This window comes from Schistocerca piceifrons, chromosome 2 (assembly GCF_021461385.2).
Source record: "Schistocerca piceifrons isolate TAMUIC-IGC-003096 chromosome 2, iqSchPice1.1, whole genome shotgun sequence".
In the NCBI taxonomy this organism is placed as follows: Eukaryota; Metazoa; Arthropoda; class Insecta; order Orthoptera; family Acrididae; genus Schistocerca; species Schistocerca piceifrons.
In genome coordinates this window covers 96,629,651-96,647,703 of record NC_060139.1, presented here as the reverse complement: position 1 = coordinate 96,647,703, position 18,053 = coordinate 96,629,651, and the positions used below count along the sequence as shown (strand labels likewise).

Genomic DNA, 18,053 nt, shown 5'->3' with positions numbered 1-18,053 from the left:
CTCGTATTAAGATGGGTGTAACACATGGCTGTAGCCTTTCGCCCCACTCTTCAATCTGTACATCGAGGAAGCGATGATGGAAATAAAAGAAAGGTTCAGGAGTGGAATTAAAATACAAGGTGAAAGGATATCGAAGATACGATTCGCTGATGACATTGCTATCCTGAGTGAAAGTGAAGAAGAATTAAATGATCTGCTGAACGGAGTGAACAGTCTAATGCGTACACCGTATGGTTTGAGAGTAAATCAGAGAAAGACGAAGGTAATGAGAAGTAGTAGAAATGAGAACAGCGGGAAACTTAACATCAGGATTGATGGTCACGAAGTCAATGAAGTTAAGGAATTCTGCTACCTAGGCAGTAAAATAACCAATGACGGACGGAGCAAGGAGGACATCAAAAGCAGACTCGCTATGGCAAAAAAGGCATTTCTGGCCAAAAGAAGTTTACTAATACCAAATACCTGCTGAATTTGAGGAAGAAATTTCTGAGGATGTACGTCTGGAATACAGCATTGTATGGTAGTGAAACATGGACTGTGGGAAAACCGGAACAGAAGAGAATCGAAGCATTTGAGATGTGGTGCTATAGATGAATGTTGGAAATTAGGTGGACTGATAAGGTAAGGAATGAGGAGGTTCTACGCAGAATCGGAGAGGAAAGGAATATGTGGAAAACACTGATAAGGAGAAGGGACAGGATGATAGGACATCTGCTAAGACATGAGGGAATGACTTCCACGGTACTAGAGGTAGCTGTAGAGGGCAAAAACTGTATAGGAAGACAGAGATTGGAATACGTCAAGCAAATAATTGAGGACGTAGGTTGCAAGTGCTACTCTGAGATGAAGAGGTTAGCACAGGATAGGAATTCGTGGCGGGCCGCATCAAACCAGTCAGTAGACTGATGGGCATCGAGTTTATTGATGATCCTCCCTCATAGATTCAGTCCTCAAGTAACTCTCTCCTATCTGCCCAATATGGAAAGATTCCAAGTTGAAGTTCCAGTTCAGCATATAATTACAATCTGTTAGAAACTTTCAAATTAGTGCACTTCCGTGGTCAGAGGAAGAGAATCAGAGATATTGGAAAGTAAGAGTAAGGTACTTGTTGAATTGAAGCTGTATGTCTCGCTTTTGAGTCATGCACAGATAGCTCATTCAGTAAGGGAAATAATCGTGACCTGTGAGGACGCAGAACAGAGTGCCAGCTGCAACTTAGTTTGTTGTTGTAGTTGTGGTCTTCAGTCCTGAGACTGGTTTGATGCAGCTCTACATGCTACTCTATCCTGTGCAAGATTCATCATCTCCCAGTACCTACTGCAGCCCACATCCTTCTGAATCTGCTTAGTGTATTCATCCCTTGGTCTCCCTATACGATTTTTACCCCCCACGTTGCCCTCCAATATTAAATTGATGATCCCTCGATCTCTAAGAACATGTCCTACCAACCGATACCTTCTTCTAGTCAAGTTGTGCCACAAGCTTCTCTTCTCCTCAATTCTATTCAATACCTCCTCATTAGTTATGTGATACACCCATTTAATCTTCTGCATTCTTCTGTAGCACCACATTTCGAAAGCTTCTATTCTCTTTCTGTCCAAACTATTTATCGTCCACGTTTCACTTCCATGCATGGCTACACTCCATACAAATACTTTCAGAAAGGACTTCCTGACTTTTAAATCTATACTCGATGTTAACAAATTTTTCTTCTTCAGAAACGCTTTCCTTGCCATAGCCAGTCTACATTTTATATCCTCTCTACTTCGACCATCATCAGTTATTTTGCTCCCCAAATAGCAAAACTCCTTTACTACTTTAAGCGACTCATTTCCTAATCTAATTCCCTCAGAATCACCCGACTTAATTCGAATACATCCCATTATCCTCGTTTTGCTTTTATTGATGTTCATCTTATATCCTCCTTTCAAGACACTGTCGATTCAATTCAACTGCTCTTCCAAGTCCTTTGCTGTCTCTGACAGAATTACAATGTCATCGGCGAACCTTAAATTTTTTATTACCGCTCCATGGATTTTAATACCTACTCCGAACTTTTCTTTTGTTTCCTTTATTGCTTGCAGAATATACAGATTGAATAACATCGGGGATAGGCTACAACCCTGTCTCACTCCCTTCCCAAGCACTGCTTCCCTTTCATACCCCTCGACTCGTATGACTGCCATCTGCTTTCTGTACAAATTGTAAATGGCCTTTCGCTCCCTGTGCTTTACCCCTACCACCTTCGGAATTTGAAAGAGAGTATTTCAATCAACATTGTCAAAATCTTTCTCTAAGTCTACAAATGCTTGAAACGGAGGTTTGCCTTTCCTTAATCTTTCTTCCAAGATAAGTCGTAGGGTCAGTATTGCCTCATGTGTTCCAACATTTCTACGGAATACAAGCAGATCTTCCCCAAGGTCGGCTTCTACCAGTTTTTCCATTCCTCTGTAAAGAATTCGCGTTAATATTTTGCAGCTGTGACTTATTAAACTGATAGTTAGGCAATTTTCACATCTGTTATCACCCAATTTTCACATCTGTTATCACCTGCTTTCATCTTTCTCACCAGATGGTAGAGTTTTGTCAGGACTGGCTCTCCCAAGGTTGTCAGTAGTTCTAATGGAATGTTGTCAACTCTGGGGGCCTTGTTTCGACTCAGGACTTTCAGGGCTCTGTCAAACTCTTCAAGCTGTATCATATCTCCCATTTCATCTTCATCTACATCCTCTTCCATTTCCATAATATTGTCCTCAAGTACATCGCCCTTGTATAGACCCTCTATATACTCCTTCCACCTTTCTGCTTTCCCTTCTGTGCTTAGAACTGGGTTTCCATCAAACGTCTTTATATTCATGCAAGTGCTTCACTTTTCTCTCTTAATTTTCTCTTTAATTTTCTTGTAGGCAGTATCTACCCTACCCCTTGTGAGATAAGCCCCTACATCCTTACATTTGTCCTCTAGCCATCCCTGCTTAGCCATTTTGCACTTCCTGTAGAACTCATTTTTGAGACGTTTGTATTTCTTTTTGTCTGCTTCATTTACTGCATTTTTATATCTGTTCCTTTCATCAGTTAAATTCAATATATCTTCTGTTACCCACGGCTTTCTACTAGCCCTCGTCTTTTTACTTACTTGATCCTCTGCTGCCTTCACTATTTCATCCCTCAAAGCTACCCATTCTTATCCTACAGTATTTCTTTCCCACATTCCTGTCAATTGTTCCCTTATGCTCTCACTGAAACCTTGTACAACCTCTGGTTTAATCATTTTGTCCAGATCCCATCTCCTTAAATTCCCACCATTCTGCAGGTTCTTCAGTTTTCATCTACAGTTCATGACCAAGATATTGTGGTCAGAGTCCATATCTGCCCCTGGAAATGCCTTACAATTTAAAACCTGGTTCCTAAATCTCTGTCTTACCATTATATAATCTATATGACACCTCTTAGTATCTCCAGGGTTCTTCCTGTGTATACAACCTTCTTTCATGATTCTTGAACGAAGTGTCAGCTATGATTAAGTTATGCTCTGCGAAAAATTCTACCAGGCGGCTTCCTCTTTCATTTATTAGGCACAATCCGAATTCACCTACTAGGTTTCCTTCTCTCCCTGTTCCTACTCTCGAATTCCAGTCACCCATGACTATTAAATTTTCGTCTCCCTTCACTACCTGAATAATTTCTTTTATCTCATCATACATTTCATCAATTTCTTCGACATCTGCAGAGCTAGTTGGCATATAAACTTGTACTACTGTAGTAGGCGTGGGCTTCGTGTCTATCTTGGCCACAATAATGCGTTCACTAAGCTGTTTGTAGTAGCTTACCCGTACTCCTATTTTTTATTCATTATTAAACCTACTCCTGCATTACCTCTATCTGTTTTCGTATTTATAACCCTGTATTCACCTGATCAAAAGTCTTGTACCTCCTGCCACCGAACTTCACTAATTCCCACTATGTCTAACTTTAACCTATCCATTTCCCTTTTTAATTTTCTAACCTACCTGCCCGACTGAGGGATCGGACAATCCACTCTCCGATCCGTAGAACGCCAATTTTTCTTTCTCCTGATAACAATGTCCTCTTCAGTAGTCCCCGCCCAGAGATCCGAGTGCGGGACTATCTTACCTCCGGAATATTTTACCCAAGAGGACGCCATCATCATTTAATCGTAGAGTAAAGCTGCATGCCCTCGGGAAAATTATGGCTGTAGTTTCCCCTTGCTTTCAGACGTTCGCAGTACCAGAAAAGCAAGGTCATTTTGGTTAGTGTTACAAGGCCAGATCAGTCAATCATCCAGACTCTTGCCCCTGCAACTACTGAAAAGGCTCCTGCCCCTCTTCTGGCCTCTCAACAGATACCCCTCCATTGTGGTTGCACCTACGCTACGGCTACCTGTATGTTTGAAGCATGCAAGCCTCCCCACCAACGGCAAGGTCCATGGTTCATGGTGAAACAGCAATTTTGTCAATTAATTTAGATATTATGTTATGTCTCAGAACTTGTCCTCACAACACAACACTGGAATACGTGGAGGGAAGATGATGATCATTTTGCCAGGTACTGTTGAGCAAACTTAGAGAACTGGCATTTGAGACTGACAGCAGAACGAGTCCAATGCCACTAACGTAAATTTCGCATAAGGACAACGAAGCTAAGATGAAAGAAATAAGGGTTCCAAGAAGACTGACAGTTGTGTTTCCATCGCTCGCTTTGGCAATGGAATAGGAAAGGAAATGGGTAGTAAGGTACGTGGTATCGTCCGCCATGCACGGTGTGGTGACCTGTGGAGTATGTCTGTAAATGTACAGTGTGATTACAATTAAACTTTCGCTACTTGAATTAGTAAGTACTGAAAACTGTTTGCTGTATCAAACAATGTGGAAATGATGTTCAGATTGTGCACTGCAGGATTTGCATTGTTATTAGTGTTAGTGGCGTGATTCGCCGTTAGGTGCCGGACTGGAATGGAGACATACGGTTGAGACACGGCCATCAGTGTGCAATAAAACTGCCGACAGTCAACATAGGTCTGATCGAGGTCAGCGGGGCATGACGAGTAAAGGTGTTTTATCAAAAAGATAACAATAGTCCTGCCGCTCTTCGTGAGTATCGACGTGATAAAGGAATACAGAGAAGTAATCTTGAAACACCAGATTTGAGAAACATGAGTCGGAAGTAAGAATTAATGGCTGAGAGTGCGGGATGCAATGTGAGATCTTCGAGCCGTGCACGAGCTGTGTCACGACAACTGAACATTCCGCAGTCCGCCGCTAGAAAGGTGCTGCGAATAACTGTGAAATGGTATCTCAAATGCATTTCCAGGATGTCATGGCTGCAGATGGTTATCAAATTCTGGAACTCTTGTAACCACAGACGTCAACGTGGTATGCCGTCATAAAATATTACCTTCTCACCTGCAAATTAAAATGCATTCTTTTAATGGTGTATACGTTATTTCTCTTCCATGTGTTTTTATAAACGGTTCCATAAAGTTTCATTGTTCTATGATCAATCGTTTTCCATGGGGGCTTTCTCAGGTAGCGAAAGTTTAATTATAACTACCATGTAGATGTAGACAGTCATATTCCATAGCTGATGGGTCAGCACTGATGGCTGCCAGGCTTAGGACTAGAGTTCAGTTACAGGTATGCCAAGGATTTTTTTCTTGGTGGGAGGACTGATTGGAAGTACACTCAGCCTCGTGGTGCGAGTGGAGGAGAGTGTTGTGCTGACCACATGCCCCTCCATACTGCATCCAAACGATCACCGTACAGGAGATGATGAGACGGTGTCCGGTAAAAGACTCTTTGGTTTTCGTGGCCGAGGAGCTTGTTGCAGCTGTTGATATCTCTCTCCTTCTTTCCAAACTACGAGGATCACTCCAAGAGAAATGCACACCTTTTTTTTAAAAAAATCCATCTTTTATTCTATATGCTTGAAAGTTTTACAGTGCGTAGATACATCCTTTAGGAACAATATATTCATTTCTCCACATAATTTCCATCCCTCTCAACTGCCTTACGCCATCTTGGAACCAGCGCCTGTATACCTGCACGGTAAAATTTTGGACCGATCTGTTGGAGCCACTGTTTGGCAGCGTGCACAAGGGAGTCATCATCTTCAAACATTGTTCCACAAAGAGAGACTTTCACTTTCCTAAAGAGATAATAGTCACATGGAGCCTGGTCAGGACTATAAGGCGGGTGTTTCAGTATTGTCCATCCGAGTTTTGTGATCGCTTCCATGGTCTTTTGACTGACATGTGGCCGTGCATTGTCGTGCAACAGCAAAACATCCTGCTTTTGCCGATGTGGTCGAACACGACTCAATAGAGGTTGAAGTTTCTTCAGTGTAGTCACATATGCATCAAAATTTGTGGTAGTTCCACTTGGCATGATGTCCACAAGCAAGAGCCCTTCGGAATCGAAAAACACCGTAGCCATAACTTTTCCAGCAGAAAGTGTGTTTTTGAATTTTTTTTCTTCTTGGGTGAACTTGCATGAGCCCACTCCATTGATTGCCTCTTTGTCTCTGGTGAAAAATGTTGGAGCTATGTTTCATTACCTGTCACAATTCTTCCAAGAAATTCATCTCCACCATTTTCGTACTGTTCCAAAAGTCCGCTGCACACCGTTTTTCTTGTTTCTTTGTGAGACACTGTCAGCATCCTGGGAACCCACCCGGCACAAACCATTTTTAACGCCAACACTTTCAGTATTCTTCAAACACTTCCTTCCCCTATCCCATCGTAGTGTGACAATTCGTTCACTGTGATGCGTCTGTCAGCAGTCACCAATTCATTAACTCTCTGCACATTGGAGTGTGTGAAGTACGAGGCCTACCGCTGCGAGGACAATCCTCAATACTTCCGTGCCTGCTTTCATCACTTAACCTGCTTGCCCACCGACTAACTGTACTGCGATCGACAGCAGCATCTCCATTCACCTTTTTCAATGACTTGCGGATGTTTCCCACTGTCTAGTTTTCACAGCACAGGAATTCTATGACAGCACGTTGCTTCTGACGAACGTCAAGTGTAGCAGCCATCTTGAAGACATGCTGTGACGGCGCCACTCACAGGAACAGATTGAACTAAGTTTGAAAACAAGCGGGAAGGACGTATCTACACACTGTAAAACTTTCACACATACAGAATGAAAACTGTATTTCTACAAAAATAGTGTGCATTTCTTTTGGAGTGACCCTCGTATGTAAGGTTCTGCGGCTGAGTCCCTTACTGGTATACAGTTTGAATTTGTTAGGAAGTTTCGAAAACAACCGAAACTTTACTGCTGAGTGTTAGACTGAGTATCTACATCTACTTCTACATCTACATCCACACTCCGCAAGCCACCTGACGGTGTGTGGCGGAGGGTACCTTGAGTACCTCTATCGGTTCTCCCTTCTATTCCAGTATCGTATTGCTCGTGGAAAGAAGGATTGTCGGTATGCCTGTGTGTGGGCTCTAATCTCTCTGATTTTATCCTCATGGTCTCTTCGCGAAATATACGTAGGAGGGAGCAATATACTGCTAGACTCCTCGGTGAAGGTATGTTCTTGAAACTTCAACAATAGCTCGTACCGAGCTACTGAGCGTCTCTCCTGCAGAGTATTCCACTGGAGTTTATCTATCATCTCCGTAACGCTTTCACGATTACTAAATGTTCCTGTAGCGAAGCACGCTGCTCTCCGTTGGATCTTCTCTATCTCTCCTATCAACCCTATCTGGTACGAATCGCACACTGCTGAGCAGTATTCAAGCAGTGGGCGAACAGGCGTACTGTAACCTACTTCCTTTGTTTTCGGATTGCATTTCCTTAGGATTTTTCCAATGAATCGCAGACTGGCACCTGCTTTACCAACGATCAACTTTATATGATCATTCCATTTTAAATCACCCGTAATGCGTACTCCCAGATAATTTATGGAATTAACTTCTTCCTATTGCTGACCTGCTATATTGTAGCTAAATGATATGGGATCTTCCTTTCTATGTATTCGCAGCACATTACACTTGTCTACATTGAGATTCAATTGCCATTCCCTGCACCATGCGTCAATTCGTTGCATATCCTCCTGCATTTCAGTACAATTTTCCATTGTTACAACCTCTCGATATACCACAGCATCATCCGCAAAAATCCTCAGTGAACTTCCGATATCATCCACAAGGATGACACGGCGGCCAGTAGAAGTCCCTTTGGATTTTGTGATGGAGAAGCTTGTTGCAGATGTGGATACCTCTCTCCTTCCTTCCAAACTATGCAGGGTCCTGCGGCTGCGTCCCTTATTGGTATCCAGTTTGAATTTGTTTGGAAGTTTCGAAAACAACTGACATTTTACTTTTGAATACATTATGGGAGTGAACAGTGATCAAAGTGTTACAAATATTTGCTATCAAAAGCAGTCTTGATCACAATGTACTTATTACAGTGACCAGTTTCGACCACTACTGTGGTCATCTTCAGACCAATGAGTAAGGACCCCCTTCCGCTGGAGAATCACTACTGATGGGTAGTGATTCTCCAGCAGAAGGGGGTCCATACTCATTGGTCTGAAGATGACCACAGTAGTGGTCGAAACCGGTTACCATAGTAAGTAAATTGGCTGATTTGGTGAGGGCAACTAGCAAGGCACGCGGGGTGCAGGCTAAGCTCTATATATCTAGATCGTATCCAGGGTTGAACGCGCTCCTTTGGTTTCGAGCAGAGTGGAAGGTCTAAATCAGAGGCTCAGACTGCTCTGCAACGGTCTCGGATGCGAATTTCTCGACCTCCGCTATCGGGTGCAGAATTGTAGGATTCCCCTTAATAGGTCTGGCGTGCAGTACACGCAGGAAACGGTTACTACGGTAACGGAGTACTTGTGGCGTCCACATGGGGCTTTTTTAGGTTAGCGAACCACTCCCTTGGGAGCAAAGACGATTTGCCTGTTAAATCAGCCACAGCGTCCTCAGAGAATATTGGTCTTCGCAGATCAGAGACAGAAAAGATCAATATGATATTAGTAAAATGCAGGAGCATCCAAGGAAAGGCCCCAGAATTAGTATCACTTACTGAAGGTTATAATGCACAGATAGTATTGGGAACAGAAAGCTGATTGGAATCAGACGTGAGTGACAACGAAATCCTAAGTTCAGACTAGAAACGTTATCGTAATGATAGTTTAGTCGCCAATGGTGGCGGCATGTTTATTATAGTAAAACATTGGATAAAATCTAGCGGGGTTATCATCTCCTCCACTCCTAAACAGGGAAACAGAAGTGAATATCAGACACTCTTTGCAACAAGACGAGTGTCCAGTCTCGTGCCTTGCAACCAGTGAAAGCTCTCCAATGGTCAGAGGACAAGTTGACTCTCAAAGGTACGAAATCACTAGAGCAAACGTGCGAAGGGATTTGTCACAGTGCTTGTTGTGTACACAGTTCCGCGTAGTCCGCGTGTACACAACTTTCCCACTAGAGCGCGCCCCACTAAGCAAAATAGCGCAGGCGCAGCGCTCGTCCGTCTCCGCACTACGAGATGGCGCTGTCTTAGAGACGGACCACATTCTGCTTCCGAAATTCCGCGTATTAATATGTAATGCAGCGAATGAGATTGCTGCTAACGTAGAACCTTTTCTCCTTGCGGATCACACTCGCGCAGTGATACCTGAACGCGCGAGGTATTATAACGAGTGTACAGATCTCCGATTAATTAGTCTGCATTAGTCTGTAGTGGTTCAAATGGCTCTGAGCACTATGGGACTCAACTGCTGAGGTCATTAGTCGCCTAGAACTTAGAACTAGTTAAACCTAACTAACCTAAGGACATCACAAACATCCATGCCCGAGGCAGGATTCGAACCTGCGACCGTAGCGGTCTTGCGGTTCCAGAGTGCAGCGCCTTTAACCGCACGGCCACTTCGGCCGGCATGAGTCTGTAGTCAAGTTTGAGTCTACGCCTAATAAGTTTATCATATTCCTGTACATAGCCATGAAGATAAATGTATAGACACTTTGTGAGACATGTGAGAATAAGATTAACGTACCAAGGCCAAAGGAACTTCAAATTGTCAATTGTAAACAGCATCCTGAATCAAGTTAAGTAATGTTTATGATTGTTATTATTTTAATAAATGTGTGAGAGAATTAATCAAGTTCTGTTTAAAGTTGGTGACCGTCAATCTGCTACTCTAAGCGGTCAAGTGGCATTTCTATCGTCTGACCTAACGGCGGAAGAAAAACACGCCACGATAAGACCACGAGACATATTGCTGGCACTCGCCTACTTCGTTAGAGCGACAGGTCAAATAATCTGATGGTGTGTGTACCGAAGGTCTTACAGTACGCACACCACAGTGCTTATATCGATTAATAGACATTGATCGTAGAAGATAATCCCAAAGTACTGCAAAGATAAATTCGCGACACAGTAAAAGCAAAACATAATGGTTAGAAATGAGAGTGCCGAATGGACAGCAAACTTTCAGAATGTTGGTATTTATAATGATTACAAACAGGAAATTGAACTCATCAGTAGTGATTCTCCAGCGGAAGGAGGTCCTTACTCATTGGTCTGAAGATGACCACAGTAGTGGTCGAAACCGGTCACCATAATAAGTAAATTGTGATCAAGACTGTTTTTGATAGTAAATAACCGATACTTCGCTGCTGAGTCTGAGATTGAGTATAGTGCCCAAAATTGTTATTTATGTAGTAGAATTCAAATGTGATAAATCGTATTCTGACGAATGCGAACGCCGACTTGCAGGTGTTGACACGAGACAGTTTCTCTGGCCTTTCGCGCCTCACGTTCCTCAACTTGGAGGACCTGCCGGACGTGGAGCGCTTCGAGCTGGACTGTTTCGCGGGACTGCCGCAGCTGGCGACGCTGCGCATCCAGACGTGGCCGCGCGCCGACAAGTACCGGCTGCGGCTGGGCGGCGCGCTGTCGGCGGTGTGGCCGCTGCGCGAGCTGTCTGTGCGCGTGCAGGAGGCGGCGCTGAGCGACCAGCTGCAGGGCGCCTTCAGCCACGCCAAGCTGCGCCGCCTCGAGCTCAGCGGCTGCGCGCTGCACTCCGTGGCGCCCGACGCCCTCGACGGGCTGGCCGACAGCTCGCACGAGCTGCAGCTGCACCTGCGCCACACGTCGCTGGACGAGCTGCCGGCCGGGCTCGTGGCAGGGCTGGCCGCGCACGTGCCGCACCTCGCGCTCGACCTGCGCGACAACCGCTTCGCCTCCATCTCGCCCTCCGACCTCTACCCAAACGGATCCCTCTGGGAGAGCGTCGGGACCAAGCCCTTTCCAGGTAGAATGTTTTCCACTGTATCAGTACACATTATAGTCACACAACCTTCTACCTGTGGTAAGTGTTGCCCAGTGCTCATCACCCACTGTCAAATGTTAACGAACCGTCATATCTAGCTTAATACACTACTGGCCATTAAAATTCCTACATCACGAAGATGACGTGCTACAGACGCGAAATTTAACCGACAGGATGAAGATGCTGTGATATGCAAATGATTAGTTTTTCAGAGCATCACATAAGGTTAGCGCCAGTGGCCACACCTACAACGTGCTGACATGAGGAAAGTTTCCAACCGATTTCACATACACAAACTGCTGTTGACCGGCGTTGCCTTGTGAAACGTTGTTTTTATGTCTCTTGTAAGGAGGAGAAATGCGTACCATAACGTTTCCGACTTTGATAAAGGTCGGATTGTAGCCTATCGCGATTGCGGTTTATCGTATCGCGACATTGCTGCTCTCTTTGGTCGAGATCCAATGACTGCTAGCAGAATATGGTATCGGTGGGTTCAGGAGGGTAATATGGAACACCGTGCTGGATCCCAACGGCCTCGTATCACTAGCAGTTGAGATGGCAGGCATCTTATCCGCATGGCTGTAACGGATCGTGCAGCAACGTCTCGATCCCTGATCAACAGATGGGGACGTCTGCAAGACAACAACCATCTGCCCGAACCGTTCGACGACGTTTGCAGCAGCATGGACTATCAGCTCGGAGACCATGGCTGCAGTCACCCTTCACGCTGCATCATAGACACGAGTGCCTGCGCCGGTGTACTCACCGACAAATGTGGGAGCACGAATGGCAAAACTTCATTTTTTCGGATGATTCCAGGTCCTGTTTACAGCATCATGATGGTCGCATCCGTGTTTGGCGACATTGCGGTGAAAGCACATTGGAAGCGTGTATTCGTCATCACCATACTGGCGTATCACCCGGTGTAACGTCTCGGTCACCCCTTGTTTGCATTGACAGCACTTCGAATAGTGGGCGTTACATTTCAGATGTTTTACGACCCGGGGCTCTACCCTTCATTCGATCCCTGCGAAACCCTACATTTCAGCAGCATAATCCACGACCGCATGTTGCAGGTCCTGTACGGGCCTTTCTGGATACAGAAAATGTTCCACTGCTGCCCTGGCCAGCACATTCTCCAGATATCTCACCAACTGAAAACGTCTGGTCAATGGTGGCCGAGCAACTGGCTCGTCACAGTACGCCAGTCACTACTCTTGTTCAACTGTGGTATTGTGTTGAAGCTGCATGGGCAGCTGTACCTGTACACTCCATCCAATCACTGTTTGTCTCAATGCCCAGGCGTATGAAGGCCGTTATTACGGCCAGAGGTGGTTGTTCTGGATACTGATTTCTCAGGATCTATGCATCGAAATTGCGTGAAAATGTAATCACATGTCAGTTCTAATATAATATATTTGTCTAATGAATATCCGTTTATCATCTGTATTTCTTAATGGTGTAGCAATTTTAATGGCCAGTGGTGTATAACAGGCTCTTTGCGTTATAAAGTAAATTTAAGGTGGACGGGAGAGCAAGGAAACGAAAGAAAAGGAGCTAATGATATCAGCTGCATCGGGACTTTATGGGGAATCAGCGTCGATGAGTGAAAATGTGTTCCCTACTTACTAGGCAATTGTGTTAACCACTGCGTCACCCAGACACCTGTGCTTGTTTATCGCAAATGCGAGCTCCCCAGCCAACACGTAACACCACCTAGTGCTAATTGTTTCCAGTCTCCGACCATGTTCTCCAAGTTAGCAAATTTCAGATTGAGGCTGGAGATCGAACGTAAATATAAATGTGCACTAAATGTTGTGCATTATATGAAAAACAGGCAACACCCATTCATATAAATTTTGAGTAATGAGCAATGGCTGAATCAGAGACTAAGAAAAAGATTATCGGGGAAAGTGGCCAAAAACTTTTCATGTATGTGTGTGTGTGTGTGTGTGTGTGTGTGTGTGTGTGTGTGTGTGTGTGCACGCACGCCTACTTTTGATACTACGTGGATATGCAGGATCAACGACAACTCTATCGACAAACTTTCGGAGATGGTAGTAAGGAATAAAACGAGAAAAGTGTTTGGTAATCATGGGTTCCACAGTACACACCTAAAACGCTACGAGCGCTTGTTCATCTTCGCAAGTGTGAAACAAATATCTTTTACTGAACAAGTGCTCATATCTCTTAAGGAATGCATTTTAGAGCGCATGATAACTAGGTACTCCTTTCTTGTTTTGCTCCCTACTACCACCCATGGAAGTTTGTCGGTGGAGTACTGGTTCATATTTTTCTTTTCTTTGAGTCACGTCTTCTGACTGGTTTGATGCGACCCGGCATGAATTCTTCTTCTGTGAAAACCTTTTCATCCGAGAGTAGCACTAGCAACCTACGTTCTCAGGTATTTGGTGCATATGTTCCATTCGACGAAGAAGGCTAATGACTTTTGAGTGATCTGACTTCCGACTGGTTTGATGCTGCCCGCTACGAATTCCTCTTCTGTGATAACCTCTTCATCTGAGAGTAGCACTTAAAACCTTCGTCCTCAATTACTTGCTGGATGTATTCCAATTTCTGTTTTTGTCTAGAGTTTTTATTCTTTAGTTTTCCCTCTAATACCACGGAAAGTTTTCCCTCAAGTCTTAACAAACAGCGGCAGCCGCCGAGCCGAAAGAACGCGCAGCAGAGCAGCAGCAGCACTTGTCTGATAAACTGTAAATTAATTTATCCTTCGATTTTTGATCACGTGCTTCTGCAAATAAGTGAACTTTACGTGTGTATTTTACTGTGTAGACCAGTGGTTAGAAAATTAATCGTAGTTTTGGTTGTTGCATAACTCTTGTGAATATCCTTGTGTAGGGCTCCGTCACGCCACTAAGTTTTAATTTTCTGCTAGTAGGCAGCACACAGTTTAGAACAATGCATTCCAGTTTGAGTATTTACCTCGTGCAGTAACTTTTCGGCAAACCGGATTTCTAATAACTGGTATCTGTAAATATTAATGGTTCAAATGGCTCTGAGCACTATGGGACTTAACATCTATGGTCATCAGTCCCGTAGAACTTAGAGCTACTTAAACCTAACTAACCTAACGACATCACACACATCCATTCCCGAGGCAGGATTCGAACCTGCGACCGTAGCAGTCGCGTGGTTCCGGACTGATGCGCCTAGAACCACTCGGCCACCGCGGCCTGCAAATAAATGAACTTCAGTAGAGAAATGTATTTCTATTTAATAGCGTGCAGTCTCACCTTTAGTATAATTTCAAACTCAGTAGCACTATTTGAGACATATCTATTATATACACAGTAAGATATGGCTAGGAACTCTGCTTAATGTGAGCGGACACAAGGAGAGTTGGCTGCTGTCTGTAAACAGCTAGAATTAACCTTTGGCTATCGTCGTTCAGCTTGTAGATAATGCTCGAAGTTGCGGTGACGTCGGGGCGCCAGTGACGAGGCCTGTGACGCCTTTGGTGCCACTGGAATCCTCTGGTAACCCGGACGTCGCTGCGGCTTCTGATACGCAGCATCTGACCGGTCCGTCCTCATTCCAGAGTGGGTGGCAGACAGTGGTAGGTTCGCTTGTCACTGGGCAGAAGGCAAAAGAGGGAGTAGGCCGTAAGGCTGGCTCCCGACCTCTTAGCAACAGGTACTAGGTCCCACCCAGTGTTGATGATAACTCCGAGTCAGCAAGGGATGCCTCTCCTTTTGAGCGAGCGGTCGATGTTCCTGCCCAATCCGGACAACTACAGAGGGTGGGTAGGCTAGTCACCCCTCAGGGGGGTAGCAGGCAACGAGGGAAAGAACTCCAGTGTGCATTCTGTATGTTTGCCGGGAGGTGTCATCCGTGATGTGGAGGAGGCCCTGCCGGCGGCTATCGAGCGCGCTGGGTGCAACCGGCTGCATCTAGTGGCACATGTCGGCACGAATGGTGTCTGCCGCATGGGTTCTGAGGCCATCCTAGGCTCCTTTCGGCGGCTGGCTGCTTTGGTGAAGGCAACTAGCCAAGGCACGCGGGTTGCAGCCTTAGCTGTCTATTTGTAGAATCTTACCCAGGCTTGATTGTGGTCGACTGGTTTGGAGCAGAGTGAAAGGTCAAAACAAGAGGCTCAGACGGCTCTACGACGGGTTCGGATGCGAATTTCTCGACCTCCGCTATCGGGTGCAGGATTGTAGGGATCCCCTTAATAGGCCAGGAGTGCACTACACGTGGGAAGTGGCCATTACGCTAGCAGAGTACTTGTGGCGTGCACATGGTGCTTTTTTAGGTTAGAGAACCCCTCCCTTGGGAGCAAAGACGATTTTCCTGTTAAATCAGCCATAGCGACCTCAGAGAATCTTGGTCATCGCAGATCAGAGATAGAAAAGATTAATATGTTTTTAGTAAACTGCAGGAGCAACTAAGGAAAGGTCCCAGAATTAGTATCTCTTACATCGCTGACTGGAGGTTATAATGCACAGATAGTACTGGGAACAGAAAGCTGGTTGAAACCAGACGTCAATGACAACGAAATCCTAACTGGAATGGTTATCGTAAAGATAGGTTTGTCGCCAATGGTGGCAGCGAGTTTATTGCAGTAAAAACTCCGATAAAATCTAGCGAGTCTATCACGGATTCCGAATCTGAATTAATCTGGGTGAAACTGAATGTCAAAGAACGGTCAAGACTGGTGATCGGATGCTTATATAGACCACCTGGGTCAGGATCTGTAGTTGTAGACCGCTTCAGACAGAACTTGAAGAATATCATTAGTAATTTTCGTTATCATTCCGCTGCAATAGGGTGTGACTTCAACTTGCCAGGTATAGATTGGGAGTGTTATGTCATCAAGACTGGTGCCAGAGACAAGGGATTGTGTGGCATTGTTCTGGAATTTCTTGTCAGAAAATTACGTTGAGCAGATAGAGAACCAACTCGTGAGGGTAACGTCTTAGACCTTCTGGCTACAAACAGACCTGAACTTAACGAATCAGATAACGTAGAGGAAGGTATCATTGATCATAGGGCTGTGACAGCATCTATGACGACGGGTCGTACAAGGAATGTTAAGAAAGGTAGGAAGATATATTTGCTCAGCAAGGGTGACAAGACACAAATTTCAAAATATCTCAGCAGTCAGCGTCAAATATTCGGTGATGAAGACGATGATGTGGAGAACAAATGGAAAAAATTCAAAGACATTATCAGTAAACACTTCCGGGCTAAGTTGCCGTGGTCGATCTGTAGAAATTCTTCTCCCTGACGTTTCGTTCTCAACTACGGAGAACATCTTCCGAGGTGAGTCGACGACTGGCAGCTAGGAGCTGGGGCTCCTACTGATTCGCGGCAGTAGAGCGGCAGCCCCAGCTGTTAGCAGCCAGTCGTCGACTCACCTCGGAAGATGTTCTCCGTAGTTGAGAACGAAACGTTAGGGAGAAGAATTTCTATAGATCGACCACGGCAACTTAGCCCGGAAGTGTTTACTGACAAAGACGCCGGCCGTGAAAGCCTACATGGAATGATTCAAAGACATTGTTCAAAATTCCCCAGACAGGTATGTTCTGAGTAAGGTTTTAAGGGATGGTGATAGAAAAGCGCTACGTAATCAAAGAACATTTCATCTCAGATTCAAGAAAAGTAAAATCCTAGCTGACAAATAAAAACTGAACGAAGCTAAAATGAGCGTAAGAAGAGCAATGAGAGAAGCGTCCAATGATTTGGAAAGTAAAACGTTGTCAGTCGATTGAGTAAAAAGAGTAGGAGATTTTGGTCGTATGTAAAATCAGTAAGTGGGTCAAAATCGTCTATCCATTCTGTCAGCGACCACACCGGTACCGAAACGGAAGATAACAGAGAGAAGGCGCCAACACTGAGTTCGGTCTTCCGAAGTTGTTTCACCGCGGAAGATCGTAACACTATCCCTCCTTTTAATCGTCATTCGAACATATAAATGGCAGATATTGAGATAAGCGATGGCGGAATTGACGCCTTGATTGTACTATTTCCAACTGTCCGCTTTCTCCTCTGCATTTAAGAATGCAATTTCCATTGAACTCTTAAAGTTACCATCCTTGCTTTCAGTTTCACAGAGGGCTGCTTCTTCTTTTCTTTATGCTGAGTCAACTTTCCGACAACCTTTTTTTTTTCGATTTCTTCACATTTTTCATGCGGTGACTGGGGTTTAGCTTCAATGCACTTGATACTTATTTCATTCCTAAGTGAATTATAAATATATATTCCTGAATGTCACGCGAATGCAACTCAATATGTGATTCCCAATTCTCCCGAATATTCATGGGTTGTGAGGCCAGCCGACAACAAATAATAAGATGGCTGCCGTGCAGTGTGACGCGGCACTATGCATAATGACAAGGAGTGATCGGGTATACCTCCAAAAAAGTAAATCGATAAACAATTATTTTGTTACTGCACATTGTCAAGTCAGTGATTTACAAGCCCACAGGGTTATTCAAAGAAACAGGTAAAAGAGTCAAACGCACCACAAGCAGTCAGAATATTACGTTCCAAGGTCACGATTTTAAACAAAGAAAAGAAAATTGAGGAGAGAATGACAACTTTGAGTTAACAGCATAACGAAGTGGAAGGGTAATATAATGCGTTGTAATCAGCTTCCAAAAAAATGTTCAAATGTGTGTGAAATCTTATGGGACTTAACTGCTAAGGTCATCAGACCCTAAGCTTACACACTACTTAGCCTACATTATCCTAAGGACAAACACACACACCCA

At 44.5% G+C, this 18,053-nt stretch overlaps 1 protein-coding gene across 1 annotated transcript in view; it reads left to right on the top strand.

Annotated features, from left to right (window-relative positions):
• Positions 1-18,053, top strand: part of LOC124775174 (chaoptin-like) — a 165,040-nt gene that overhangs the window by 140,455 nt on the left and 6,532 nt on the right. The window contains exons 9-10 of the mRNA XM_047250013.1: positions 10,761-10,934; positions 10,983-11,298. Coding sequence (XP_047105969.1) covers positions 10,761-10,934; positions 10,983-11,298 — 490 coding nt within the window. The remainder of the gene's footprint in view (positions 1-10,760; positions 10,935-10,982; positions 11,299-18,053) is intronic.